Genomic DNA, 23,748 nt, shown 5'->3' with positions numbered 1-23,748 from the left:
ATAAAAACATGGTAAGTCTATTTCTGTGTAGCTGCTCATGTTCCAACAACTGAGAGAAAAGGGGGAGACGGAGGAAGCTAGTGCATAGTTAAACATATATAGGCTTCCAAAGAGCTATGTAAAATATGTTTGACTTAAAAAAATATCAATTTAGTTATTTATTTATTAAATTTATATCCTGCCCCTCCTCCCAGAAGTTGCTCAGGGCGGCAAACAAAAACATTAAAAGCACTTTAAAAGATCTTAAAAACAAAATATTAAAACAAAATATCTTAAAAACATCTTTAAAAAAAAAAAACTTTATAAACATTTTAAAAAGCAATTCCAGCACACACACAGACTGAAATAACGTCTCTACTTAAAAGGCTTGTTGAAAGAGGAAGGTCTTCAGTAGGTGCCCAAAAGATAACAGAGATTATGCCTGTCTAATATTTAAGGGAGAGCCAGTGTGGCGTAGTGGTTAAGGTGTTGGACTACGACCTGGGAGACCAGGGTTCGAATCCCCACATAGCCATGCAGCTTACTGGGTGACCTTGGGCCAGTCACTGCCTCTCAGCCTCAGAGGAAGGCAATGGTAAACCTCCTCTGAATACCGCTTAACGTGAAAACCCTATTCATAGGGTCGCCCATAAATCGGAATCAGCTTGAAGGCAGTCCACAGAATAGAATATTTAAGGGGAGGGAATTCCACAGGGTAGGTACCACAATACTAAAGATCCGCTTCCTATGTTGTGCGGAACAGATCTCCTGATAAGATGGCATCTGCAGGAGGCCCTCACCTGTAGTGATCTTTTAAAATAGATTAGACAGATTCCAAGGCCACTAAATCTATTTTCCATATTCAGAGGTGCTGTCTGCTTGCCAGCTGCTGGAATTAAACCAACAAGGGACGGTTGTTGCCACCATGTGCTGCTTGTGCATTTAAGAACGTAAGAACAATCCTGTTAGATCAGGCCAATGTCCCATCTAGTACAGTATCCTCACAGTGACCATCCAGATTCCTGTGGGAAACCCGTAAGCAAGCAAGGCCTAAACCCCACAGGACTCTCCCTCAGCTTCCCATGGGATCAGGGCAGCTGTTAGATTGGCCACTGACCAGCACCAGGAATATGTGCCCTTGAAATTCAAGGACAGAGAATAAATTTTCCAAGTTTATTTTCTCAGGAAAATAAGTTTCTGAAGAGGCGAGTCTTTCCTAAGAGTTGTGTTCCCATTTAGTGATGAAAATGGAGATTCTCATTAAGTGAAATCTATTTAGAGCTTTGGGGGTAGGGTGGGAAGACTTATGGGAAAGCCCAGTTTATTCCCATCTTTGGAATTCACAATCAAGCCATCAATGGCAAGAGGAGTGCTCTCTCTCTCTCTCTCTCTCTCTCTCTCTCTCTCTCTCTCTCTCTCAGTGTTATGAGATTATCTTAGTGTTGAGAAGCTAGTATAAGTGGACTCAACTGGCTGCTTTACAAAAAGATTGTTTTCTTACAAACAGTGCCAGAGTCTTTCAAGCTGCTAAGTCTCAGAAATATTTGTTTTCTCTTGAAAGGTTGATTTGCTAATCTCAGAGTTTCAATCTAAAATTCCTGTATTAACATTGGAGGGAGAGAGAGAGAGATGGTGGGCGAGTGAATGTAGAAACTCCCCTTAAATTGGAATTTGGAAAACGGCATAAAGCCACATTAGTGACATTCTAGATTTACTCAGTTCTGCTTTCTCAACTACTGGAGAGAAGAGTGGCTTCTTTTGGAGGAGGCAGAGTAATGGACTGTCACTCCTTACTGTCTTTCATCTTGGAATCGGTTTTCCTGGCCCACCCTCCGGAAGCCACAGGACCTCATATATAAGAGCCTGCCAAGCCAAACAGAAGCTTTTCCTGAGACTTTTAGGTCATACAAAAGCAATCGGTGTTAGGCTGAATGCAGAAATTCTCTTTTATTTGCAAACACAGTTAGAAATATCAAGGCTTAAGCTTCTTAATTTGGAAGAAAATGGAGCTGGATGCATTCTGATTTCATTTTTAAAAACACAGTTATTTGCCAAAGGGAAATCGGCCAAACATTGCACAGATAACCCTGGCTGATTTGTTTGTGGTGGAGTACTGTTGGTATTGGCTTCAGAAATGGCAAAGAAGCATAATAAATGAGCGCCCAGCCAGGCAGATGAACTGTTCTGCCAGGATTCTGGAATTTCAGCCCAGTGGGTTGTTGGTAACTGGCCTCCAAACTATCATTGAGTATAGAATGTGGCCAAGGGCTTGACCACAGATCTTTACCAGCAGGAGCAGAGCAATTAGATGACTAAATAATTCCTTCTACTGAGCACTTTCCCCTGCTCTCATAGAGGCTGAAATTTCCTCTGCTTGATCCTCTTGTGCAGGGAATCTGGTGTCTTGAGACACAGCCGCTGCTTCCATGCTGAGAGAAGCTCCTAATGCTCTTAATTCCTTTGCTTCTTGCTGAACTGGTTTGTCCTGTTGCTGTTGCATGCTCTCTTGCCAGGGGTGCATGGCAGATAACCCTCCAAGGCTAGGCACGGATGTTCCATTTCTGTACGGGAGGAATGGCTAACACAACTGAGCAGGAATGGGTCTGGATGAACTTTGGGCCAGGGGCGCTTTAACAGGTCTCTCTTGCTATTGCTTGTATTTTGGAATCCCCCCACCCTTGCTACGGTTTATTAACCTTGTGTTTTTTTCTTTTTCCCTTTCTTCTGGTAAATTTCTTTAACCACCCCTCAAACTCTGCTCGACATTAGCCATGGCGGGTAAGCACTCAGAGCGCGTGTGTGGCTGTGCGAATGACAAGACGGTACGAGCACCATGTGGCCAATGCGTTCCTCCCTTCACAAATGCCTTTGCATGTGCTCTTCTTGCAGCTGACATTTATTCAGCCCACAGTCCATCAGGAAGGCATCCCCTTAGAAATGTGTGTGTTCTCTTGGCAGGGGGGAGGAAGGAGAAATGAAGGGCTGCCATGCCTATGGTTCTGTGCGCTTAGTGCCACCACAATTGATTCCCCTGTGACAGTGATTCAGAGCACCTGCGTATGTTAAAGCAGAGATACAGATGTATATGCTGCAGATGTTGGAAGTATACTTCTGTAGCAGAGCAGCACATATGGCTGCCTGGGCTTTTGCTGGCACTTCCTCCTCCTGTTGGGGAACGTAGCGCCTCACAGGCAGTTCCTTGAGAATGGGAGATTGCAGCTGTGAGGCACTTTTTTCCCCAGCAGCAAGAGGGGGAAAGTGGTGGCCTTTCTGTGAGCACCAAGAAGGAAGGAATCAAGGTCCTTCCTTGTCCAGTCGCCCTTCCGATCACATGCAGGCAACTCTCTTACCTGTCCCTCTTGCTCCTGCTGCCTCCAACTGCTGCACCTGGGAAAACATCCCACAGCTGGGCATTGGCATTTGTCAGGTGCAAGGAGGGGAGAAGCTGAAGCGACAGGGTGGCTGATTGGCTGCTATGCTGCAGACCCACTGATGTACATCATACAGTGAGCTCAGATGTTTCTGTAGCTCAAGTTGTGCTCACAGTTCTGTGGATGCCAGTTTGTCTTTGCTTCAGCAAGCTTGTGTGGCCTCTACCACTATAATGTCTGGACCTCCTTAGGCTCCCAGAAGGTGCACATCTTTTCACTTTGACTGCTCTCCATGTTTTATATTTATTTATTTATATAAAAATATTTATAGACCAACCCGTTGTATAAAATTTCAAGATGGTGTACAACAGAATATGCAAGTATAATAAAACATGAAATACCATAAAAATGATACAAAATAATCATAAAAATGAATGGCTCGTCTTGAAAAAGTTTAAACAACTGCACATGCCCTTCGGCATAAAAGATCTTCAAGAAACATCTGAAAATTAGCAGTGAGGATGCTTGCCAGATCTCTGCTGGAGGAGTATTCCACAGCATGGGATATTTTCACCAGGCGCTGACTTAAGGCACATGAACAACATATGAAGCTGTCACACCGTCAGGCTATTTGTCAGCCTAGTCCACTACTGGCTTGCATACCTAGCAGTGGCTTTCCAAGCCTTCTGACTGCAGAAGATGTACTCTGCCATTATGAATCTTAGAAAGGCATCGGTCACCGTGTGTGTGTGAGTGAGAGAGAAAGAGAGATCCTTCCCTTTCAAAGTGACTTTTGATTGGCCCAGCCACTTCGTGAGGGTCCACCATTGCAGCATTGTTGCCTACAGGGCTGTTATTGGCGTCAATGAGACCAAACATTTCTCTAGGCTCTGAAGGAGGGATGGTGGAAAGTGGCCTTCTCCCCCATCATCACCACACGCACCACTCTCTTTCGTAACAGGAGAAGGCAAGCTCTGCAGGATTAATTCCCCTTTCTGAGTGCTGTCAGTTCTGTCAAGCCTGGATTCCACATTTGCTAGCTGAGGGCTGGTGGAGAATCTGGCTGGAGTTGAAAGTAAATTCAGTATAGTGCATTTTCTTCTGTGGAGAGTGTTGTAAAATAAATTGCAGTCATTTTTAAATTACGCACGTTGTCATACAAAGAAACTTTGGACTTCACCTTCCTCTCCCCTGCAGTCCCCTGTGCCCCTCCCAGATTTGTTCTGGAGGATCTCCCAACTCTCTGGAGCTCTGGGGTGGGGGTGGGGTGGAGGGTGGAGAAAAGGAAGGTGAAGACACCAGGCATGAGTAGAAATCCATTCCACTCAGGAACAATCGCCATAGGATAAATTTCCTTTATCAATTTCTGGAACATCTAAAAATATTTGATTTGATGAATCTGTAAGAGTTCTACACACATGGTATTCCATTTCTCAAAATCACACACCTATCCCTGCATATCCGTTGTGCATTCATTCTTCTTGGAAGTACATTCAACAATAGATTTTCAAAAATCCAGATTTTCAGAAATTGCCATTTCCCTGACACCTTAGGGCACTCACGTCTCTTTGCATTCTGGGGTGAGGAGTCAGTAGTAGGCAATCCCATGTGTGTGGAACAACAGTACACTCAGAGGTGCAGTCAGAAGAATGCCACGGAGGACTAGGCCTAAACCACATTGGTCAAGAGGTGGGAAGTTGAGAGCTGTGTATTGGCATCTCTTTAGCTGCCATAATTTCGTTATCTAATTCATTGTGTTGGTTCCAGACAAAGTTAGCTGAACTTTATTTCTATTGCAGTCGATGAGATTTCAGTCATGACTAACTTGTCCTGTGGTTGACAAGTTCAAATAACTTATACTGCAATCCTGTATTCAACTTACGTGGGAGTATGTCCCACTGAACACAGTAGAACTTATGACTGAGTAAAACATGTATTGGATTGAACTTCAAGTCTAGATCCAGCCCAATTACTGCAAGGGCTAATGGACCGTAATTCTGTAAAATCTTAATATTAAAGGTCATACACAGATTTTATAGGAGCAGAGGAGGCAATTGCAGCGTGAAAGAAATATTCCTACTTGGTCCTCTCTCCGACTTAAAATGTTCATGTTAATACCCAGTCTTTGCCACTGAATCCTTGGAGCTTTTTTTGGCTGCTGTCTGAATGTATGCTTTGTGTGTGTGATAGAAATGAATCCCCCTGAAGCTAAAACTTGGAAACGTGCATGAGTGCCATCTGGTGGGGAAGAATGGGAAATAGGCCATCTCCTTTTTTCCAGATTCAGCCACAAGAGATCAGCCCTCCTCCAACAGCTAATTTGGATCGCTCCAATGACAAGGTGTATGAGAATGTCACAGGCCTTGTGAAAGCGGTCATAGAGATGTCTAGCAAAATCCAGCCAGCACCACCAGAGGAGTATGTCCCCATGGTGAAGGTAAGAGGAGTCTCTTTCCCACAGAGTGGCCTTAAAGCCTATCTGGATGTGTGCTAAATAACTCCAGGAGAAAAATGGAAAATAGGATTGACATATATGGGGTTGTGTGTGTGTGTGTGTGCATGTCTTGTGCACACATGTTCAAGCTGTCAAAATCTGAACCAATTAAGGGTTTTCACTTCCCTTATGCTAGTTTGTTGTTGTTAGCATTCATATAGTGCTTTCAAATGCTCTGAGAAAGCACGTCAAGTATTTTCCTGGAATCTGTAGCAGTTAAAGTGCTGGACTACGACCTGGGAGACCAGGGTTCGAATCCCCACACAGCCATGAAACTCACTGGGTGACCTTGCGCCAGTCACTGCCTCTCAGCTTCAGAGGAAGGCAATGGTTAAATCCCCTCTGAATATCGCTTACCATGAAAACCCTGTTCATAGGGTCGCCATAAGTCAGAATCGACTTGAAGGCAGTCCATTTCCATTTTTCTTACAACAGCCTTTTAAGGTAGTTACCCCATTTGCAGAGGGGGGATGCTGTGGCTGAGAGTCTTGTCTAAAGCTATCTTATCTTAGGTTGCCATCCTTTATATGACGTTAACATGAAGTTATATGAAGTTAACATGCATAGGATTGTGCTGTTAGCCACTAGGTTGTTTCAACCCAAGCCCAATTCACCCGTTACCACAGCAGTGTGCGAGTTGCTTCCCTGTTGCTGTTCCAGTAACATGGTGCATGCCAGAGCCACACGGAAGCAGTGACTTGCATCTCTCCTCCCCATTTGAGTATCTCCTGAGCTGGGTTGCAGTTTCTGCAGAAAGACCAAATGCTGGTTATGAGCATTCCAGGTGGACTAGCATGAGACAGACTGTGTGTGGTTCAAAGGCTCCTAGACAGGAATACAAGACAAAGGGAATACAAGAAGGCCATGTGTAAATCACACCAGGATGGACTTTGACCTGGGCACAGAACTCAGCATCCTGAAGATCTCAATATTTGCTAATATGTATTTTATTTTAAAAATGCCTGTCCCTTTTGCTAGGAAGAGAGGCTCGAGACAGGATGCCTACTGAAATTTCAGGTCCTTAGTGGAAATGACTGAGCAGGATTTCCATGGGATGGGATTAGGAGAATTTCACTATTTACTTCTCTCCCCGTGGCTCTCAGGACTATAAACTCCACAAAAATATGTGCACTGTGAGGTGGTCCATGAGGAATTTTCTTGGTGGTGAAGTGATTTTGGTGTCCTATTTGAGTCCATGCATATTGATCTGCAATTATGGTGTCCTCTGATACTAATTAATAATGCTTTGTTTTTGGTAGGAGGTTGGTTTGGCACTTCGAACTTTACTGGCAACAGTAGATGAGACCATCCCAGTACTCCCAACAAGCACTCACAGAGAGGTAGGAGCTGAGTTCAAATCCCCACTCATGTCTCCTGGGTGTAAGGGGCCAGCTAAAGATCACCCCCCCAGTGAGTGGCTTAAGGCTTATGTGCCTTGCCACCTGTGCAGCTGTGGGCCAGCTGCATACTCCCAAGGAGCCCAGTTGCTCCCCCCAGCTGGCAGTGGCAGACAAGGAAGGGGCTGGTTGGTGCAGCTGTGGCAAGCTGAGCAGGCCCTAGCCAGCTGGGGAGGACTAGCCTCAGAGGGAGGCAATGGTAAACCCCCTCTGAATACCGCTTACCATGAACACCCTATTCATAGGGTCGCTGTAAGTTGGGATCAACTTGAAGGCAGTCCATTTTCCATTTCAGGCCGGTACTTCAGTGCACTCTTCAGTTGGAGGTCCAGATTGAACAGCATAGAATCTATGGAGCCTTCCCATATGTTAGCCTTCACAGTGAATGCAGCCCATCATATAATGTGCAATCAGTAGCAAGTTTGAAATCACTACCAGTATAGCTGTCTCATGTGGCTCCTCCTAGGTAGAACTTATGAGAGCAACAGGATGGGGAATGTATGTCTGACCCAAAGAGAGGCAGAGGTGGACAAAGGTATGGGGCAGATCCATGCCATAGATTTAAATTGCACCCAACACACAATTTCCCAGCACCCTTAACAAACTAGTTTCCATCTGCTATGAACGTATAGTGTGGACCTGCCCATTGTTTACAAATGGTAATAAAGTCACCATGGGAGGTGTTGCTATGCTAAATTGAGTAGTCTGCTGCTAGAGGCACACAATTTTATTTATTGCATTTATATACTGCCTCATAGCCAAAGATCCCTGGGTGGTTTATAACAATTGGTCTTGTGAAACCCATAGAAGGTCTAATAAATTCCCCTGGAAAGGAAGATACTGACCGTTGCTATTCTTAGAGTCAGTTGCGCAGTTCTGGCGCTGCTCTATAGTTTCATTCTTTTGAAGTATCCAACGTCAAGATCCAAACAGGCCTCTTGATAGATCATTGTCTTGAAACTCCAGGTTGTCTTCATTCAAGCTCTTGGACAGCTAATATTAAGTGGTCTTCAAAGTCTACAGTTCACTAAAGTGACATTGAACATAGTGTGCTTACCTAAAATCACGCTGGGCCCTTAGTTGGAAAGATGAAAGTTTCATTGGGGGATAACCCCCCCCCGAATGAATATTTATTATTTGATTTATATCCCGCCCTTCTCCCAGTAGGAATATTGTGCTAGCTTCTGTCTTTACATACAACAGGCTATTTATTGTGTCATCTTGAATCTTTTCCCTTCCAGATTGAGATGGCCCAGAAACTCTTGAACTCTGACCTCGCTGAACTGATTAACAAGATGAAGTTGGCCCAGCAATATGTTATGACTAGCCTGCAGCAGGAATACAAAAAACAGATGCTCACGGCAGCTCATGCTCTGGCTGTGGATGCCAAAAACTTGCTGGATGTTATTGACCAAGCCAGGCTAAAATCAATTGGCCAGTCCAGGCCTCACTAAATGCTGAGGGCAGAGGTTGTTGGGGAGCATTGCTCACTTAATGGACAACAATTAACTTTCCAGCAGAAACAAGAATTGACCCCATCTGGGCCTGGATTTCCAGTAATTCCCATGCTGCTTAACAAAATATCACCTGTTGGTTCTTCTGTGTTCAAGCTTTTTAAAAATCAGCAATGCCAGGAAAGGTCTGAGATTGAAAACATGTCAATTTGCACAGAATCCAACAGCGGACACCCCTTTTTGAAATGTTTCACATCGGGTGGAATGTGAATATCTTCATTGGCCAAGGATTACTATTTTTTTTTAAAAAAAAATGAATCTCAGACCTTGAACTATCCAAGCTGTAGAACTGAGCAAAGGTATTGTGAAGAATTCTGGGAAACCTTAGGGCTGAGAATTCTTGCCCACAATATGCGAATTGTCCAGACTGGAATCCTTTTTTTATTAGAACACTTAAATGCCACAAAATGCTAATCACAATTTACAGAGAAAGAAGATTTAAAAGCTATATTTTCAAAGTGTCTGTCATTTCAAAACAAGCTAAAAGTCCTTTTCATCCATTTCTGTCCCCCATTCATGTGGATGTGAGTGAAGCATTGGATCAGCAAGTAGTTTTAGAACACAACAGAGAACTTGTCTTTTTCACCGGAATAACATGCCCGTTTTTTGTAGCAGGTGTTTTCTTTGGAAGCAAAAACAAGCTGTTTTGTACCAGAGCAATTCAAAGCTGCATTTAGAAGAATATGTTCTGTAACCATACATGTTCCCCATTTTTATATAATTTATAAAGAAAGATTAAAGCCATGATGAATATTTTAAACCTGCTGCAGTTGTTAACTTAGCCAATGATGAGGGATTATAATGGGAAAATGTAACTTTTCCCTTTTACCAATTCTGTGTGCATGTGCTCTTTCTTCTCCAAGAAAACTTGACATCCAGCCATTTAAAAAAATATAAACTTGATGTGCAGAGCTTAGATAAAAAAAGAACCAGGACAGAGGTGATGCAGTTATTTTTGCGACCTAGCCCAGCTTCTCTTTCTGCAATGAGTCACCCTGGATGGTATCCAATGGGGTCACTTCGCAGTGGAACAGGATGGAGATAACTTTCAGTACTTTCCCCCCTGCTCCAGTCCTCTCACCCCCTCTGGAGCACATTTAGGGGAGAATTCCTAAACACTGCCTCCTCCCTCCTGTCACCAGAATGACACCACTGGATACCATTTTCTACCCTTCTGAATTATGTGCAGACACATCAACTGTGGTACAGTGAGGCCAACTAGTATATATTCACAAGGGACAACCCAACATTTTAAGCATAGTGGAAGAAGTTAAGGTGGAAGGGATAAGTTTACAGAGACCTTGCTTGGTATGACCTTTCATACTTGCACTGTTAGAAGACTCTGAGGACTAAAAGGCCTAGTTCCTAGTTGTCTTTCACCTACAAGCAGATATTTATCAAAGTTTTACACTAACAAACCCATTTGCAAAATATTCAGCGTGTCAGAAGGCAAAAAACTCCAGTCACTTTCTCTTCCATGTACATTTTTTTTTTTAAAGAAATAAACAGTTTAAAAAATCTTGGGGTAGTATTCAATGCTAGTCTTACTCAGAGTATACCCATTCAAGTTAATAGACATGGCTGACTTCGGTTCATTAATTTCAATGGGTATTCTCTGACAATAGTAAGTCTTACAAAATGGTGGCTTATGGAAGTTCTAGGTTAGCCAGTTTATTACATTTATATACCACATAATCATTCACATTTCTAAGTGGCGAAGTTATGTGCCTTAATTCTGCCTTTCCCCAACTCACAAACAGCAGATTTTGATTTTAACCTAACTAAAAACGGAGTATGACTGTAGAATTTATTTCTCGCACCTCAGGTTTCATCAGTTTGGTGTCCTTCACAGACGTACCTCAAATTATTTCTAATTGTAGTAGTGAAGAATTATAAAGCAAACAACGGTTGCTTATGGATCTGAAAGAACCATGTCCAGAACAAACACTGTCATAAGCAAATGAGGTTCAATTTACAAGTTTGTATCTTTATTAGCAAAGAGTACAAAAAGTTAGCTTAGTCAAAGAGACCAAAGCCCATGTCGTCATCAGATTCTTCAGACTCTTCTTTCTTTTCTTCCTCTTTCTTCTCCTCAGCTGCAAAATTTAGTATTAATTAAACTACAGCAATCTCAACCCACCATATTAATTAACATATACACTGAGAGCAAGGCAAGCTGTTTTAGCACACCATCACACAAATGCGTAACACCATTAGAGTATTTGGAAGAAAAAAATTAAGACATCCACAGGGATAGCCAGTAGCATAGCTTCTGGAGAAAACCCCATCCAGTTTAAACTGATCTGGGGTTGCCTTAATAAGGGAAGTGCACTTACCAGGGGCAGCACCACCCGCAGGTGCCCCTCCACCAGCAGGAGCTGAAGCAGCTGGAGCACCACCACCAACTCCTACGTTGCAGATGAGACTTCCAATGTCAATGTTGGCCAAAGCCTAGTCAGATTATTAAAAATGTGAGCATATCAGTTTGAATGACAAGAAGTACATCAAAAACCTAGAACAAGAAAGTGCTCTAGAACTGCTTGGTCGAAGTAGAAAAATCAGCAATGCTATTTATAGAATACATAAAAGGAATCTTGGATATGTGCCCATCATATCATAGAGTACAAAGCACCACATAAACAAGAGGTTTCTCTTACATGGCCCTCTAGGTGTTGGGACTCTCGTCAGCCCCACCCCACAGGGCACATGGCCAGAAATGGTGAGAGTTGTGATCCAACAACCTGAGGATACTAGGCTGGGGAAAGACTAGAATAGATCCTACCGTACATGTATTTATTTCTACTGGATCGCTTTTTTCTCTTTGGTCTTACCTTTGCAAATAGACCAGGCCAGAAAGGTTCAACATTCACTCCGGCTGCTTTGATAAGGGCATTGATTTTGTCCTCCTAAAGAAAGCATATATACATACTGTTCAAGGCATGATGTCACACGTAACACACTCCAAATCAAACGGTATTAATCAATGCACAGCATTTGCCCCTTCTCTAGCTGCACAATCTGAAATTAATATCCCAAACCAGTTTGTGGTACTCTCTATTATCTTTAAATATTACCGACCCTTCACCAGCAAGCCCAAGGCAGGTTACAACAATTTAAAATTCAGTCCTAAAAACAAGTTAAAACCAATTAGTAACTGGAATAGGGGGAGTCCTGAAAACCAGGGCTGTACAGTCAGAAGCAATTTTGGGTGGAGTTGGTAGAAGTGTACTGACTCCGGCTTCAAAATAAATTTTGATTGACAAATTTTTTAAAATATAAATTCAAAATGTCAAAGAAGCTTCCCATGAAGTCAGCTGTAGTTGAGCATTTCACCATAACTCAAGATGGAAAACATTTTGTGTGTCAGTGTATGACACAGGACTCAGATGAAGACAAATGCTGTGATGCCAAGATCAGCGCATATTCAGGCAGCAATAAAAATGCTCCTATGAGAGCTTCCAATTTAAAAGACATTTACAGCACTTTCCAGGGCTGTGGAGTTGGAAGCAATTTGGGGTGGAGTTGGACACTAAAAAAATAGAGGAGTTGGAGTCTAAGGTTTGGCGTACAGACTCCACAGCCCTGCTGAAAACACGCATCCCAGGTGTCAAATGCCAAGGTAAAGAGGTACCTCTGTTTGCTTTGACTTGGCAAGAGTATCCTGTTTGGAAAGCCGAAGGTTTTTTTTTTTTTAAAGAAACAGTAAAGACAATGCCCATTTGGATCTAGAGGGTGGGCTCATCTTTGATTACTGCAGGCAACAATGAATTCCATGCAGGCTAGTTGGAAAAACAAGTTGTGCCTCCACCGCTAGCCCACTTATGTTTCCATGCTGGCCACTGAGAAAGACAAGGCCATTTCCTTGGTTGAAAGCTTTTACTATTTAGTCTGCAAAAAGGTTTGTAGCCTCTTAGTAAAAACAGTCTAGAAACTTTACTAGTCTTACTATACAAGACTGTTATAGGAATCTCCCTAACATTGGTGGAGTAGTTTTAATTACCTCCCTAATGCATTTTAACAGACCTGTAGATGAGAACAGCATATTTTTAAATTGTTTCCTCATTTCTACTTGCTAAGCTGAAAACGCCTCTCTGCATACACCATGTAGCTTTCACCAACCTGGTTGTCATACATACTGGCTGGGCTGATAGGAGTGGTAATCCAAACATCTAGAGGGCACCAGGTTGGTGACAGCTGCCTTAAAGACAGCATATGCTGGAGTCCCAGGCATTACATTCATGGCTCCTAAAAGATCATTCTGTTTTGTCACTTCCCCTTTATGCTTGTTAGGAATCTTTTCCCTACCTTTTGGCTTCTTGTGAAAAGCAGGGTCTCTTTATTTTCTAATTATACACATATACTTCACCACACCAGAGAGGGAGAGAGATAAAATGCAGTTTCTCACCATTTAAGCTAACTCTAGTGCAAGGGTGAGTAACCCTTTAGTCCCAAAAGTCCACATGCAGTGGTATGTGGAGCAGTCAGGTGGGTGGAGGAATCATTTACACATCAGCTCCAGAACAGGAGTAGTCAATGCCCTGCCCTTCAGATGATGTTAGGCTCCAACTCTCATCTTCCCTACCTATCTGCCATTTTGGCAAGGATTGATGGAGCTGGGAGCCTAACAACATCCGGTGGACCCAACAGATACCCATACTTGATTAAAGGAAAAACAAAGTACAAGCTATACAGCTACAAGTAGCCTAGGTTCTCAGTAGCCGGTAAGAGTCCTGAGTCCAGCATCCTGTTCTTGCACTGGTTCATGAGATATCAATGGAAACCCACAACTAGACTGGTTGCCACAGTGCTCTCCCCACCTGCAATTCCCAGCAACCGGTATGCAGAGGCATAATACCTCTGACCATAAGAAGGAAGTACCTAGCTGTCGTGGCTAGTGGTCCTCAAATTGTCTAAGCTAAATTCGCCATTCGCATCGGTGGACATCACCAAGTGGTGGCGGGGAAAGTGAACAGCCCAACTTTGTCTTCCATATAAACTAACTCTTACCCACCGATTGCAGATCTTTCCACACGCACACACAACCCAACATGGAGGCAATTTTGCGGCTGGGCAGCAACGCTTGCTTTCCCGCAAACACATGGGCGGCCGCGCTGCCTGCCTTTAAACGTAGCTGGATGGACGTAAGACACCAACCCCCGAGTGCCTAAGCGGCGTGCCCCCACCCAAGGCATTCCTGGGCCCCCAAGTCCCATCAGACAAGGGCCTGCATGGCCCGATAATGAGCTGGGAGTCCTGGCACAACAGCTAGAAGGGGCATGCCCGGGTCTAAGAGGAGGCCACGTGCCTGGCTGGCTCCATCAGCAGGCGATTTACGCGTCGCGGCCCGTTTTTCCCCTCTGTAGCTTACGGAAGAGATTCGCCTCCCTGCTCAACAAGACCCTGGCGCCACGAGGACTCGCGCACGCGCACTGGCGCCGCCTCCCCTTCCTATCTCTCACCGTGACGGTGACCTCGTCGTCGTGCAGAATGAGGGCGGAGTAGATACAGGCGAGCTCGGAGACGGAGGCCATGACGGATAGTCGGGGAGGCGGTGCGCGGTGCTAGTCGCCGGTTGGGAATCGGCCTTAGCTTCGGCTGAAGGACAGAGCACCTCGGTGCGCCGCTGAGGGAGACTGAAGAAAGGAAGAACTCGCCCTCCAGACGGAATTTATAAAGCCAACCTCAGCCAATCCCGACTCACGTCCGACAAGGTCTCCGCCAATGGTGGAGACCGTGTCAGACGAAGAGCCACCCTAATTCCAGCGGAGGCGGGTCTTAGACGGGTAAGGTTGTGGCGGTGGGGTTGATAAATTGCGCGAGAACGAAGAGAGCCAGTCAACGTGAAGAGTGCTCCCTGATTGGCGACCGGCGCACAGCGCCGAGATTAAAACCAATCAGTGAGGCGGTTGTTGGTCTCTGGCGCTGAAGTCTACTGAAGGCGAAAGGCTCGTCGCCAGCGTCCAGATATAGGAAAATTATAGAGTAACCCATCTCACTGTCGGATGAGAGAACTTCCCGTCATACGTTGGAAGCCATATTTAAATCCTGGGGCAAACGTGGGAGCTGCCCACAGAAGACAATTATAGCAGGCTGGGAAGCCTATGGCCCTACGGATGTGGTCGGACTACAACTCCCATCATTCCAGAGGGCTGGACTTGCTGGCTGAGAACTGATGAAGGTTGGAGCCTAACAACAGCCGGAGGGCCATGGTTTATTGATTTATTACATTTATATGCCACCTTTCCTCCAAGGAGCTCCAAGTGGCTCTCCCACTCTCCTTTTCATCATCACAACAACCCTGTGAGGTAGTTTAGGCTAAGAAACATTGACTGGTCCAAAGTCACCCTGTGAGCCACATGGCTGAGTGGGGGATTCAAACCCAGCAGTCTAACCAAAAAGTTAATGAGCCCTGTACTATATACCTACTACTCCCCCTGTACAAAATAAAACAGCAGTGTGCTGGTCTTGATTGTGTGTGGGAAATGTTAACACTTTGTATATATGTGTGTGTTTTGTTTCTAAACACTTGCCCCGCTAATACCAATTCCAATACTTCCAATATTTTCCCCAGACTATAACGTGGGGGCTATAACTGAGAAGAGGGCTTAGTACAGTACTCTAGTCCACTACTGCAGGTTTGGATTTCCAGCTTAAAAGACCCACACAAAACTCTCCCCAGGTTGCCTTAAATATAAACCTAGTAGTACAGTGGCAAATTCAGAAGTGCAGGGTCCCTTCCTGTTAGCCACAGCCACCCCACCCCACCCATTTTGCTGCTGGGTTGAGAATTAGATTCTTGTTAATGCCTTCTGCCACAACAGATATCCCTAGGAGCCAATAAGCATGAAAGGGGAGAGTGTTAGCTACTGAAGAGAGTCTTCTCAGAGGCTGATTCACCTCCTTTCACTCTGATTGGCTCCAAGGAAAGGACAAAGAAGCATGTTAGAATACTCTTCTCAGTGGGTAACACCCTCCCCTTTCATGCTGATTGTCTCATAGGATGCTGAAGACATAGGGAATGAATGATATTCATATCATAGCCAGAGAGTGAACAATTTTCAGCAGAAAATTTGCGTGGGGCTTTGATCTGGATTGGAAGCATATTTCAGACCAGAGTCTCTGTGGTGGCTTTTTCAAAATATGTTTGTAAGTACACTTTTCAAAAAGTGTGAAGAGCTGTAACATGTAGTTTGGCCCTGGCAAGCAACATTCCATATCTAGAAATGAAACGAAATAAATAAATACTGAACATGCTGGGGAATTTTGCCTATAGGTTAATTTTTTTCAATTGCATTTCTGCAAACCTTGGGGTTCTACCTGTTTATAATGATTTTATCTGTTTAGAAGATAGTTGTGCATGCTTTTTCTTAAAATTGTGTTTTTTAAAAAACCAGACTTTCTATTTTGATAAAAATCTACTGTCAATTTACCAACCTCTCTCCACTGGTGTAGTAATAAAATTTGAAGCACAGGAGCTCATCCGACCACCCCTACAACCACAAGACTGTTCCTACCTAAAATGAAAACAAAATCACAATGTTACTATTGTTTGTGACATGCCTGATAACCTACAGGTGGTGTCCTGGAAGTAAGTTCACCTTCCATTGAACTCCATAGTGTTTACTTCTGCCTGCACAAATTCAACTTGTACAATGCACTGAGCTTTAACAACAACAACAAAATATTCAGCCGACTGAACTGCAGCCTTTAGATTTTAATTGGATATGCAAAGAACCTTACAGATAAGTATTATAATTTACACTCCTAGCATTAAAGAGGAACTGCATCCAGAAAGAAGTATCCATCCTCTGCCTGACAGTTTTTCTCAGTCTCTTGACTTTCTCGGCACCTCTGCCACAAACTTGAGAGCCTCGTTATCACCCGACTCGCCGGAGTCAGATGTTGCCCTCAGTTATCCTGCTACTCCAGTAACGACGCCCTATCTTCTGCTCTGGGGGTGGAGAAATAAAGCCCCCGAGCTGTCGTCTGCTGGGTCCTTCTCCTGCTCTAACAGTGGTTCAAAGCCTTGAAAGAGCAAACCAAAGTCTGTCCCAGTGCTGGCACCCGTTGCAACACTTGCTCAGTGCCTCCTTTGAGGCTCCTAGGTAGTCTCTTCCATCATCAAAAATGGCCACCGGAAGCCAAAGCTGAAAATTCACAGAATCACAGAGTTGTAGAGTTGCCGGAGCAGCAATACCTTTGCAAGGCCTTTGTGCGCATGTCCTGTCAAGACAGGCAGCCTTCGAGCCCCCATAGTTGCTGTGTTGCTAGGCGGTGTGCAAGGCAGCCAATAGCGGAGGAGAAAGGGGGCGGGAAGCTGGCTTTTAAAACTATTCCAAGGCCCCCATTCGTTATTCTGAGCTCGCCAGAGCCTCAGAGCGCCTATCAGGCGCTGTCTCTCACCTTTGTCTTGGCTTCTTTTTTGCCTCACCGGAAGACTGGCAGTTGACTTGCCCTTTGGCACCTCTGCTGAGTGGGCCGCCTCAGCAACAGCCCCTGAGCGCTGCTGCCAATTCAGTGACTTCCCCCACTAAAATCCAAGTGTTTTTAGATGTGTGGCTAGTGGGAAATCTAGTGGATGTCAAATATTTTATGGTCAGAATCTGGTGGTTTTTACAAATACTTCAGTTTAATCCCCCCCATTACATATTTCATTAAACTGTCTTGCCAAACTATAGCTTTTTTTAAAAAAATAAACTTTTGGACATTTTCTTGTATTTTTCATTGTTTGCATTTCAGTTCCTACATACAGTCTCTAAATTGCTACTACTTGACTATTGTTTCATTTCTGCAGTAAGCCATGGCTAGCTGGCTATCCCTTTGACTGAAAGGATACCAGAGTAATGTAAAAAGGTAAAGGTGTCCCAGCACTTGTAGTGTGAGTCGTTTCCGACTCTTAGGGTGATGTCTTGCGACGTTTACTAGGCAGACCGTATATATGGGGTGGGATTGCCAGTTCCTTCCCCAGCCTTTCTTTACCCTGTGCAAAATGCGGCAGCCAGGTTGTTAACGAGGACCCGCTGGTCTGCGCATATAACACCTGTCCTGGCCCGCCTGCACTGGCTGCCTATTTGTTTCCGAGCCAGATTCAAGGTGCTGGTTTTGACCTATAAAGCCTTATACGGTGTGGGACCACAATACCTTGTGGAACGCCTCTCCCGCTATGAACCTACCCGTTCACTTCGTTCAATATCCAAGGCCCTCCTCCGGGTACCAACTCATCAGGATGCCCGGAGGATTGTTATTAGATCTAGGGCCTTTTCTGTAGTGGCCCCCGAACTGTGGAACAGCCTACCTGTGGAGATACGCCTGGCGCCTTCGGTACTTTCTTTTAGGTGCCAGGTTAAGACCTGGCTATACTCCCAGGCATTTTAATGTTCAATGTGTTTCATTTAATTTTTTTTTTCGTTTAACTTGTTGCTGATTTTATTGTAATTTTATTGTAATATTGTATTTTAATCTTGTTTTGTTCACCGCCCAGAGAGCTATTCGCTATGGGCGGTTTAAAGATGAAATAAATAAATAAATAAATAAATACATACCCGCCAGCGTATGCCGGGTACTCATTTTACCAACCACGGATGGATGGAAGGCTGAGTGGACCTCAACCCCTTTTACCGGAGATTCAACTTCCTCCTTCTGTTGGAATCGAACTCCAGCCATGAGCAGAGCCTACTGCTGCTTACCACTCTGCGCCACAGAGGATGAACCAGAGTAATGTAGCCAACAGCATATAATGAGCCAGTGATGGAGAGGAAGATTTTAAAGTTAAGACTCCAGATCCTCTGGTGCGCTTGGTTTTTAAAGGTATAAAGACAAAGAGGTTCTTGCCAATTGTCTTACTGAGAAGGAAAATGTGCAGGCAATGTTACCCAGTCAAAGTATGATGCAGCCTAAGCACCAACAACAACTCCTCACAAACCTCAGCTGGCTCCCACAGACTTGAGCAGAGGTGACATGATTAAGAACTATACAAAATAAATGACATGAGCATGCACAGAGTGCACCTGCCTCACCAATGAGGAACCTCTGTTTGTAAGGTGATTCACAACTGGCACCTTTTGTATAAACAGTACATCTAATAATCATCACAGGAAGAGCCTGCTGAATCAGGCCAAAGGCCCATCTAGTCCAGCATCCTCAGAGTAGCCAAAGACACACACAGCATGTTCAAAACCTAAACAAAACCAGGAATGCAAAACTCCACACTTCTCTCAGATCTAAAAGACACCCATACATATTTATATCTGCAGTTCCCATACAACACACAGAGCATTTTTAAACCTTTTAAATTCTATTATCCACCCTGTTAAGCAATTCCTCAAAATGGTGTTTCACAATTGCGCAAAAATGTTAGATTTGGGATGCAGATCTGGTAGGGGAAAAAAATCTCTGGCCCTGAGATTGTTTCTCTGCTAAGAAATGGGCACTGAGGAGGGAGAGAGAGAGAGTGTAAAGAACAAAAAGGAAGAAAGGCCAGGAAAGAGTGATGGTGTGTGGGTGTGTGGAAAGGGAAAAATATTTGGGGGGACATGACTTCCCCCACCCCAAGATCTTCTGGCGGGAGGATAGTTTCTTGCTTTGCCCTGAAAGGACTTAGGCTGCAATCCAATCCACACTCAGCTGGGAGTAAGTCCCACTGAACCCAATGGAATTTACTTCTGAGTAGACATGTATTAGATTGCCCTCCAAGAGCAGTTGCACCTCTCAAGAGTGGGTCCCTCCTTCTCGCTCCTTCCCTCTGCCCTTTGCAGGCCCTTAGCAGAGAGAAAGACTTTCAAAAGGACTCTCAAGCAGGCCCATCCATTTCCATGGACTTCCCCCCCCCATCCAAATGAGACTACATTTCCCCCCTCTTATTACATTTATATCCCACCTCTCCTCCCAAAAGCTCAAGGTGGTGTACAAACATGGTTCTACCTCTCTTGATTTTATCCTCACTACAACTCTGTGAGGTAGGTTAGGCTGAGAGACAGCAACTGACCCAAGGTCACCCAGTGAGCTTCATGGCCCAGCGGAGACTGGAATCCTGGGTCTCCCAGGTCCCAGCCCGACACTTTAGCCACTACACCACACTGCCTGTGGATTCCGACAGAAGGTTACCCGAGTAATTCCAAACGCACATTTTCCTTTCTAGCGGGATAAGAATGACGATGGATGGTGGGTGGAGCGGCGGCGGGGGGGACGGGGGGCGCCCTCCACCTGCTTCCGGAGCTCTCTTGGGCCACGCCTGCCTCGGTTTGTCACAACCTCGTTGCGCCAACCGCACACCTCTCAACAGAGCTTGGCAAAGTTACTGTTTTGAACTACAACTCCCATCAGCCCAATCTAGTGGCCATGAGGCTGGGGCTGATGGGAGTTGTAGTTCAAAAAAAGTAACTTTGCCAAGCTCTGCCTCCCAAAGGGGGCAAACAAGGCAACATCAGCCCGGCCGGCACCGGTCATCTGACACGCTTCGTCCGTAGTCACCTGCCTGCGCCCGCAGGACCCTCGCCAGGCGGGCCTGCATTGACGGAGGCGCGTGTTTTGGACGCTCGCAACAAGCGCCGCTATGGCTCCGGGACGTCATTAAAACTACTGGGATTCTTTTCAGGCACTGGAAAGAAAACAAAGTTTTTTCTCATAGGCAGAGACTTCCAGTCGCAATAGCAAAATCGTAAGCTGCCTTTTGGGCTTCGCATAACTTTCCTTCCGGATGGATCCTGAGAAACAAGAAAGGGATGCGGAGACCTACGTTCCCGGGGAAGGGCCCAACCAATCCAGTTGCAGCAGGGCCTGTTGTCGGATTGTAGAATGCCACACCTTCCAGGATTTCATAGACACATGAAAAGTATGATTGTGCCCCTACTCCCATACTTAGGAGTGCAGCCTGATCTTCCCCTTTGCCAGACCCATACCATTCTGTTTTATTATCTGCAGTGTTTATCCTACAGTTGCCTCTCCTGCCTTGTGGTAGAACACATCTTTTCCAGGGAAAAGATCTCCAGCTCAGTTTCCATCAGCATCTCCAAGTAGGACTGGGAAACTCCTGCCCTAGTGAGCCACTGACAGAAAAGATCAGATGGAACCAGATGGACTGATTTGGTAGAAGGCAACTTCCTGTCTTCTTTGAATTGCAAATAAGCTAGTAAATGTGACTGTCTGTTAAAAAATACTTAACATTTGCCTCAGGGGCACATGATATGACTTCTCTGCACACACATTTATTCATGGGCGCTAGAGAAATGATGCATTGATTTAGGCACAACTTCTAGAGACTCTGAGGAGGAGGCTGAATCTGGACAAATGACAAGTCAGCAGTCACACAAAATGCAAAAAATAGTAACAGTGACTGATTGATATATCTATTAGTTGTATGTTTATACAACTTATCCAATTGTATTCTCTAGGTAGTTCAGAACATTTTTAACTAATAAATATAACGCACAGACACACCACCCAACAGGGCATTTCTACCACCAACTGCTATGTGGGTACAATTCCAAGGCAGGCAGGCAGGCAGGCAGGCTGGCTGGCTGGCCAAAAAACCACCTCAGAGCCTGCTCAGGTTGGACTCCCCCCCCCATCCTGTTGTTGATTGTTGTAGTTTTAAATGTAGTTTAGTGTTTCTTCTAAGTTGCTTTGCAAGAATGTTGATATATAAACATTCCTGCTGGGCTCCTACTGGGAGAAAGGGCAGGATATAAATCTAATAAATAAATAAACAAACCATGGAAAGATCTAAATTCAAAAATAATAAAACAAACAAAATTCCAAGCAATACAAACATTTAAAACAGTAGGCAACAACAGCGATTCTTCCTTCTTCGTCCTGCACCAGCTAGTTGTGCCATTTCTTGGCCGATCCTTGTGGCACTGCCAAGACAAGCAGGATAGGAGCTGCACCTGTAAGGAGCAGCCACCTCCTCCTTTTGTGTGCTCTCTCTTTCTCACAGTGGTGTAGCAAGGACTGAGCCCACTGGGCCCAGTCCCCGCTGCTGTGCTACCTAGAGGAGAACCTGAATCCCCCGCAGGTTGGAGGTCACTGAAACTTGGGTCAGAAGTGCTATATCAGCATTTCATAAAATATAATGTTGCGTACACCCCAATCTCGGAGCAGTAAGAGACTTACAGGGGGTTCCTGCATTTACCAAGGGTTTGGTTACCTTGGAATGAAGGTCAGCAGTGACTGTGGTGTCTTTAAGATATATGGCTTTATTTACACATATATACAATGTGTGAAAGATGGAGGGGACTCACAGCATCAACACTCCAAAAGATCTTGCTTCCCCATTAGGAGACTCTCCAAAGCCATGGCTTGGGATTCAGCATAGAGAGCAGGACAAGCCTTTCTGTCTCTTTCCAGCTCCCAGCTCAACATCAGATTAATTCCAAATCTACCTCCTGCCACAGACAGGTGAGAGAGGAGGGCTACCTCATTCCTATGGCAACAGGACTGTTCTGGAAGACATAATTAGACATGTAGATTAGCCACTCAACAGGGCTGTCACGAAGAGACTGGCCTGGCCAGAACTATTAACTCATGAAGGGAATTGGTTTTACCAGTTCAACAGGTCTCTTCCACTGCAGATCCCAATTTACAGACACAAGATTACAGGCTTGGAGGGGACCCACAAACTTCATCTATTGCAACCCCCCAAATTCTACAACAATATATATATATATATATATTAATTCTTACAACCATTTTTTTCTTGAAAATTATTTAGCTTCAGATTGCAGTTGTATGCATGTTTGCCCAGTAGTAAAACTAGCTATTTGAGCTTGCCAGAACACCCAGCTTGCAGACTTGTTGTGTTCTATTTGTAAATTCTAAAGATTCACTTAATTTGAAATAGAGCCAACCTGTTGCAAAGCCAGTCTCATGCCTGTTTAGGCATAAATGTGGAACCTGCTGAGCTGTGTGTCAGCTCATGATACAAACATGTTTCCAGATGCCCATCTGCATCCCCAGTCGTTGGTCCTCCTTTGTGCATTCTCTAACAACTTAGCCATTCTCTCTCACCTAAAAACAAACAGAGGGTCCAGGTGCAAGTGCATGCCCACTATCCCCATAGTGTCCTGACTTGTTGAGGAAGAGGGCTGGGGCAAAAAGATCAAGGGAAATGTGGGTGCACTGATGCCAAGCTGCGAGCACAACATGCAAGACTAGAATAGTTTGGCCCTGCACCCTCTGTCACCCAGAAAGAACATAATGTGAAGAGGGACTCCCCCGTTTCTTTCCGTGGGGCAGAGAAGGCAGAGCTGCAGGGAGCTCACTGTCCCCCCCACCTACCCCCACTGATCCAGCGCTTCCTTTCCTCTTCCCACCCCATCCAGTATTCTTTTTGTATTGGGTGCATTTGATTTTGAACCTGCCGGTGGAATAGTCTGTTATTGTAATCTCTGTAGAGCTGAAAAACCTTTAGCTACCTAAAAGTTTTATTTGGGTGAGCAAGTGGATTTGTAGGTGGCTTAAGCTCTGTCTTAAACTGAAGGTTGCAAAACATCAGAACCAGTATTTCTTTCTGACGTCCTTCTATCGTCAAAATTAGATAGAAAACAAACAAAACGAAGAGTCTGGCGGCATTTTAAAGGCGAGTTATTTTGGCATATTACAAAGCCTTGTGTGGCTCATAGTCCATTTCGTGAGGTGTGTGAAGAACTGTAATCTTGAGCGGGCCAGGAAGGGTATGCAGGGGACGGGCCTGAGACGCGTCAGTTCCGAGGGAAATAACTCCTTCGCCTCTGAGGTGTTACGACAGACGCCCTGTTGTTTTGTTACTCATCCAAACCCGCAAGTACAACGTACAACACGACGGGCTGTTTTTTATATGTATAAAAAACCCTCTTTTGTTGATAAACGAACCCTTCACAGAGCCTACTCTCCAATGTGTGGGCGTGAATCAAATATTTGGTGAAAAATGAAGCAGTACGTGACGAGGGGTGGGGGGTGGAGAGAGAGACGATGCGAAGGGGCCATCTGAGGCTGCAAGGCGCCCGCCAGAGAAAAGC

The 23,748-nt window shown here is 44.8% G+C and overlaps 2 protein-coding genes across 14 annotated transcripts in view; one reads left to right on the top strand and one right to left on the bottom strand.

The window, feature by feature from the left end:
- Positions 1-9,515, top strand: part of PTK2 (protein tyrosine kinase 2) — a 356,254-nt gene extending 346,739 nt beyond the window's left edge. For all 13 annotated transcript variants that reach the window (XM_061607042.1, XM_061607039.1, XM_061607035.1 and 10 more), the window contains 3 exons: positions 5,632-5,787; positions 7,104-7,184; positions 8,483-9,515. In XM_061607042.1, the coding sequence (XP_061463026.1) occupies positions 5,632-5,787; positions 7,104-7,184; positions 8,483-8,695 (450 nt within the window). In that variant the 3' untranslated portion in view covers positions 8,696-9,515. The remainder of the gene's footprint in view (positions 1-5,631; positions 5,788-7,103; positions 7,185-8,482) is intronic.
- A 1,206-nt stretch (positions 9,516-10,721) lies between these two features.
- Positions 10,722-14,415, bottom strand: RPLP1 (ribosomal protein lateral stalk subunit P1). Its single transcript, XM_061607047.1, has 4 exons — positions 14,215-14,415; positions 11,587-11,661; positions 11,092-11,206; positions 10,722-10,851 (listed from the first exon to the last, which is right to left on the bottom strand). The coding sequence occupies exons 1-4, from the start codon at positions 14,284-14,286 to the stop codon at positions 10,772-10,774; spliced, it is 342 nt and encodes a 113-aa protein (XP_061463031.1). The 5' UTR covers positions 14,287-14,415; the 3' UTR covers positions 10,722-10,771.
- Positions 14,416-23,748: the final 9,333 nt, after the last annotated feature.

This window comes from Rhineura floridana, chromosome 1 (assembly GCF_030035675.1).
Source record: "Rhineura floridana isolate rRhiFlo1 chromosome 1, rRhiFlo1.hap2, whole genome shotgun sequence".
Taxonomy (NCBI): Eukaryota; Metazoa; Chordata; class Lepidosauria; order Squamata; family Rhineuridae; genus Rhineura; species Rhineura floridana.
Note: the sequence above shows the minus strand (reverse complement) of the source record. Positions and strands in the feature narration are given on the sequence as shown.